This window comes from Protobothrops mucrosquamatus, unplaced genomic scaffold (assembly GCF_001527695.2).
Source record: "Protobothrops mucrosquamatus isolate PMUCROS unplaced genomic scaffold, P.Mucros_1.0 scaffold1041, whole genome shotgun sequence".
Taxonomy (NCBI): Eukaryota; Metazoa; Chordata; class Lepidosauria; order Squamata; family Viperidae; genus Protobothrops; species Protobothrops mucrosquamatus.
The window spans coordinates 387,165-393,629 of record NW_015387273.1 but is presented as its reverse complement, the minus strand read 5'-3'; the positions used below and the strand labels follow the sequence as shown (position 1 = coordinate 393,629).

The 6,465-nt window shown below is 37.1% G+C and overlaps 1 protein-coding gene across 1 annotated transcript in view; it reads right to left on the bottom strand.

Moving 5' to 3' along the window:
- Positions 1-4,427, bottom strand: part of LSMEM1 (leucine rich single-pass membrane protein 1) — a 22,549-nt gene extending 18,122 nt beyond the window's left edge. The window contains exons 1-2 of the mRNA XM_015820014.2: positions 3,973-4,427; positions 2,685-2,807 (exon numbers count right to left, since the gene is read on the bottom strand). Of these exons, the coding sequence (XP_015675500.2) occupies positions 2,685-2,807; positions 3,973-4,126 (277 nt within the window). The 5' untranslated portion in view covers positions 4,127-4,427. The remainder of the gene's footprint in view (positions 1-2,684; positions 2,808-3,972) is intronic.
- Positions 4,428-6,465: the final 2,038 nt, after the last annotated feature.

The window sequence follows — 6,465 nt, the reverse complement described above, 5'->3', positions numbered from 1 at the left end:
CTAACCTACATCGTCCACAAGGGACGACTCGGGAACTCAACTCCTACCCCGGGCAGCTCACCTATCCCCTTATGCCCAGGGGAAGGGTATCAAGCCGTTTGACAGCTGATGCTAGCTGTCAAAACGGCTTTTACGCTGAAACAGGCGGGAGGCAGCAAACAGCTGCGTCCGACGAGGTCGCCTGCCACCGGAAGTCTCCAGCAAGTAGTACTACTCTTAACCACTGCTGCAAATCGCATCCATGAATAGCAGCATATATGATGATCACAATAGAAAAGTGAATCTCATCAAGAATATGAATTCCAGCATGCCAGACATTATTTCAATCTTGAGTTTACTTTTGATTTCTAAATCTCATCTTCCAACCACAAACCTTTGTACTTGTATCATTAGATAATTGGATTCATACATCTTGCTACTCATATTCCCTGACCCTTCTGCCAGTGCCCAAGTAGACCAGGTTGTTTGGCCCATGAATTTGACTTTGCTATACAGTATTGGGCTCTTTATTACAGATAAAAAGATCCCAAACCAAAGACAATAATTGATTAACTGCTAGCGAAAAGTGTAGGACTGTATGCACTCAAGGAATTAAACTCAAAACTTCTTCCTCTTCTGAATGAATGCATACTTTGCACAGAGTTGGTGTCACCAAAGCTAAGTGATTGTTATGTTTACATAATAGCCCCTCTGACTTGGACTCCATTTGGTTCCTGCCTCAGGCTTATGCTCTGTACCTGCTGGAATATTTTTCACAAATTCCAAAAGTTTTTATGTTTTCCATGGAGATAACAGTGTTCAACTGTTCCAAGGCAACTCCAGGGCAAATCATTATGACCAGAGCTTTGCAGCAGGTTTTGAAATTTGGGCAGAGTGGATTGGTGTTATCATAATTTTGGAACTATTCAAAAAATACCTAGGTTAAATAAGTAAAAGTGAGTTTTGAATTGTTGTAACTCAAATAGCTCTAGGCTCCCCTTGGAATACATTCTCAGATAGCCTTCTTTTAATTTCCCCCAGTGCTCAAGATTAACACTAAATAAGCTGCATTCAAGAGAATGCTAGGCTTTCTCATAGCTTCAGATTAATTAGGTAAGCTCTATCTATTGAGGCTCATAAATGAATAATATAGGCAGTCCTTGACATATAATAGATCATTTAGTGGCTGTTTGAAGTTACAATGGCACTGAAAAAATTACGACTGTTTTTCACACTTACAACTGTTGCAGCATCCCCATGTCACGTGATCAAAATGCAGATGCTTGGCAACTGACTCATATTTATGACAGTTGCAGTGTCCTAGAGTCAAGTGATCACCTTTTGAAAGTCAATGGAGAAGCCAGATTCACTTAACTAAGGTAACAACTGGAGTGATTCACTTAACAACTGTGACAAAAAAGGTTGTCAAATGGGACAAAACTGTCTTAATAACTGTCTCACTTAACACAGAAATTTTGGGCTCATTTGTGGTCGTACGTCAAGGACTATCTGTACAGAGTCAACTTTTAAATTTAAAATCTTAGGCCAAACAGCCTTACTGACTACTGCTTTGATACCCTGCTCAATGACTACATTGGACAACAACAATTTTGCTTCCTGAATATCTTGGATATATCTTATATATCTTGACTACTAATCATGAAAATAATCTGTAATTTAACCTATCACATACCATTTTATAGAAATATTCTATTTTTACACAATGGCAATGTACATGCTTCAATACGTGTTGGCTATGTTGCACACATGAAAGAAACAAATGAAAATATGCAACTGTTATTGAAGTACATCCAGTACACCAAGTACAACTGAAATATCCTTAGAGATCTAAAGATCATGGCTCTGTTGCTTGCACTGCAACTTGGATACACCAAGTACTGTTACATATGCAAATTGGACAGCCATGCAAGAGATAAATATACAAATTAAAGGTCATTTGACTTATAGTAAATAATAATAATAATAATAGTTTCCAAACAGGATCAAAAATACATGTATAATATCAATACTAACCAATCATTTAAAATAAGTTTATACAGTATTACTTTTAATCCATTAGCTAACGATTGTTTAAAAAATGTAATCTTTATTTCTGTAGCCTAAAAGATTTAGCCATAGATTACTATAAACTTTGAATTAAATATTTTTAAACTATGAACAATTCATATTTATTAAAGCCATAATATATACATTATACTTTCTCCTGTATGAAGATTAATACTGCTAGTTTGTTTTAACTCAATAAACCCAAATCTGTTTTACTCTTCAAAGGATGGGAAATGGTTCTTCAGAAATTATTAACCCACAATTTCCAGCAGCTCTGACCTGCATGGTCAATTGTGCTATTGGAAATTCTAATTCAGCAGCATCCAGAGAGCCAGGAGTTTCTTGTGCCTGCTTAATTATTTATTCTATTCATTTTTCTAAGGGAACATTCATGGGAAGGACTTTATTGGTGAATCAAATAATACTTTCCTGGTTCCCATCCTAGAAAAAAACTTTGAGCACATGATAGCAACATTGTTTTGTAGGTCAGTGAGAACCTGTTCAGATGCACCACTTAACATGCTATTGTGTGCTGTCTAAGCCAATCAGAGAACATATTTATCTTGTTAAATGCCACCAAGTAAGCAGCATACATAAATCTGAAAAACTGTTAAGAAAATATTGTGTAGCATACATACTTGGGGGCTGAGTTTGAGCTGCAGAAACATGTTCATTTAAGTTGTTCAATGAATCGACAGCATAAAGTTTCCCTTCTTCGTATGAATTTTTAAAGACACTTTCAGAAGAACTCTTCATGATACCTATGAGATGACAACAGACTTTATTTAAAAAGGATTGTTGGAATTTTTTTTAGGAGTTGGACCTAAGTATGCCCAAGATAAGGGAAAGGTACATGTGCTAGTCATGCAGCATAGGCTATATGTAAATATGCACATTTGAATGATTATATATAAACTCTCTGAATGGCCAGAATTCCTTAAAGCAATCTTTTCCTCTCATCTACGCTGCTCAGCTGCAAAATTGCATTGAATTACACTGCTTACTCAGCCTATGCTACATAAATGCTATATATGAATTTTGTTTACTGCTACTTCTTGATTCATTGATTGCTTATTTTCTGTCAATCTTAGAACTTAAACAGAGACCACTTTTAAGTTTAATTAAATGTTCAATTATTAAGGGAAAACTGTGGAAACATGCATGATGCTTTCAAATATTATGACATCATAAAACCCAGAAAACTTCATTCTGTTCCAACTATTGAGGGCTGTAATAAGAATATATAATTATAAAGAATTACAAAGAATGGGTCATGCTGATTAGAAAAATATGTATACAACACTGATTGAATTCAGAACAGATGGGTTATTGTTCCTTTGGGAAAATATCATGTGTTGGAAAGGAATAACATCCAACAGCCACATCATTATTGCTATTTTGGGATTGTCCCTTTGGAAGCCGTTCAGGATAAGCTCAACAGCTAGATCAGACTGCATTTAAAAACATGTTCTGCAGTTCTCTGAATCTATACCACCAGTATTGGGGTTGTTTGATATTTTGAAGGTGGGTGCTCTATTTTTCCCTAGAGGCAAGAAGCAAAAATTAGGAAACAGGATGCTAATTAAATCTAGCTCAAATATATTTATCTAATATATACGGTGATTGATTTTAAATATCATCTGAAATATCTAAAGCTTGCTATCCCATTATACATTTATGATTCTTGAACAATTAAAACCATAATGCTATATCCATTTTTTACTTTCCGACTGACTAGAGGTAGAAAATGGCAACTTTCTTTACAGAGTACTCAGGACTAATTCTTTAAGTTACCACTATCATCTGTCATATGAATAACTAACATACAGAGACTATCAATAAATAAATAAATAAATAAATACTTCAGTTCATGAAAGAATAAATTCTTAACACATTTAAAGGCTTAGAGAACGGAATATTACTCACATCTAAACCATCCCCAACTAATATATTTTCTTTCACAATAAAATGCTGGAAATATGCATATATCAGCAATGTTGTTCCTTTCTCTTCTCCAAATCCACTTGAATGTGTTAATGAGAACCACAAGCTCAGCCCTGAAGCAGAGTGATGTTGCCATCTATATTTAGTACTCGTTTCAGTAAAGTTGTCAGGTTTCAAATACTTGATTGGACACGGTAAATTAAAAGCCAACATGTAGACAGCACTGTTAATTTTACATTTACAAATGTGCTGATGATCTTTGCTTTATATCATCCTCTTCTTCATTATAGTCAGGTTTCTGAAAACCAGCAGAACATTATCAGGGTGGGAACTAAATGGGTCTCTAAGGGGAAACCTTTTCAGAGGGCAGGTATGCAACACAGAAGAAGGTCTCCTAAGTCCCAATAGACGGCATTATTTCATCAAAGGCACTTGAAACTCTTCCTGAGCTTACTAAATTTGCATCTGTCTTTACACAAAGGGAAAAAACAGACCAACCTACCAAAAATAGTGCCATAAAAAATAGAATAGAAATGCAAGTTAAGATAGGCAAGAAACCGGTAAGTGAGCACCTCTCCAGACTAGACAAGTTCAAATCACCAGGACCAGATGGATTACACCTCAGGGTTTCTCAAGGAACTGGCAGATGTGATCTCAGAACCATTGAACTATATTTTTCAAAGATCCTGGAGCACTGGGGAACTACCGGAGAACTGGAAAAGAGCTGATGTAGTTCCCATCTTCAAAAAAGGAAAAAAAATGGACCCAGAAAATTACAGACCTATCAGCCTGACCACAATACCTGGGAAGATTCTGGAAAACATAATCGAACAATGAATCAGCGAACACCTAGAGGCAAACAAAGTCATTACTAAAAACCAACACGGGTTTGTCAAAAACAGATCATGCCAGACAAATCTTATTGCATTCTTTGACCAAGTGACAAAATTAGTGGATCAGAGGAATGCTGTGGATATAATTTACTTTACTTAAGGCATTTGATAAAGTAGATCACAACCTACTACTTGATAAGATAGAAAAATGTGGGTTAGACAGCATCACCACCAGATGGATTCGTAGCTGGCTGACCGGCCGTACTCAGCGTGTGGTCCTTAATGGAACCGCATCTACATGGAGGGAAGTGTGTAGTGGGCTGCCCCAGGGCTCTGTTCTGGGCCCAGTGCTCTTCAACATCTTCATCAATGATTTGGACGAGGGGATAGATGGGGAACTCATCAAATTTGGAGCTGACACTAAGCTGGCAGGAATAGCCAACACTCCAGAAGATCGGCTTAAGATACAGAAGGATCTTGACAGACTTGAACATTGGGCGCTATCTAATAAAATTAAATTCAATGGTGAAAAAAGTAAAGTTCTACATTTAGGCAAGAAAAATCAAATGTACAGGTATAGTATAGGGGGTATCTTGCTCAACAGTAGTAACTGTGAGAGGGATCTCGGAGTCCTAGTGGACAATCACTTAAATATGAGCCAGCAGTGTGCTACAGCTGCCAAAAAAAGCCAACACAGTGTTAGGCTGCATTAACAGAGGGATAGAATCAAGATCACGTGAAGTATTAATACCACTTTACAATGCCTTGGTAAGGCCACACTTGGGATACTGAGTCCAGTTTTGGTCACCACGATGTAAAAAAGATGTTGAGACTCTAGAAAGAGTACAGAGAAGAGCAACAAAGATGGTTAGGGGACTGGAGGCTAAAACATATAAGGAACGGTTGCTGGAATTGGGTATGTCTATTTTAATGAAGAGAAGGACAAGGGGGGACCTGATAGCAGTGTTCCAATATCTCACAGGCTGCCACAAAGAAGAGGGAGTCAAGCTATTTTCCAAGGCCCCTGAAGGCAGGACAAGAAGCAACGGATGGAAACTAATCAAGGAGAGAAGCAACCTAGAACTAAGTAGAAACTTCCTGACAGTTAGAACAATTAACCAGTGGAACAACCTGCCTCCAGAAGCGGTGAATGCTCCAACACTGGAAGTTTTTAAGAAGAGACTGGACAGCCATTTGTCCGAAATGGTATAGGGTTTCCTGCCTGAGCAGGGGGTTGGACTAGATGACCTCCAAGGTCCCTTCCAACTTTATTATTATTATTATTATTATTATTATTATTATTATTATTATTATTATTACTACTACTACTACTACTACTACTACTACTACTATTATTAAATAGTCAGGGAGATAGGGGGTCCCGCTAATAAAGAGTATTCCAAAATAATTGTTTCCCTTAAAACAGTTCTGTATTTTTTGTGTGCCTTTTAATATTTTAAAGATTTTTTGCTTATCCAGTTTATCTTCCCACCATGTATCTTTTTCCATCTCTCCCATTAAAATAACTCTACATACTTTTCGGGCACTTTGTCAGGTTTCCCCCCCCCCTCTGTTCCATGCAGTGTCCACCACCTTCCACTCCTTCTCTTGAGAAATTAGTCTGCCTTTTAATACTTTTCCA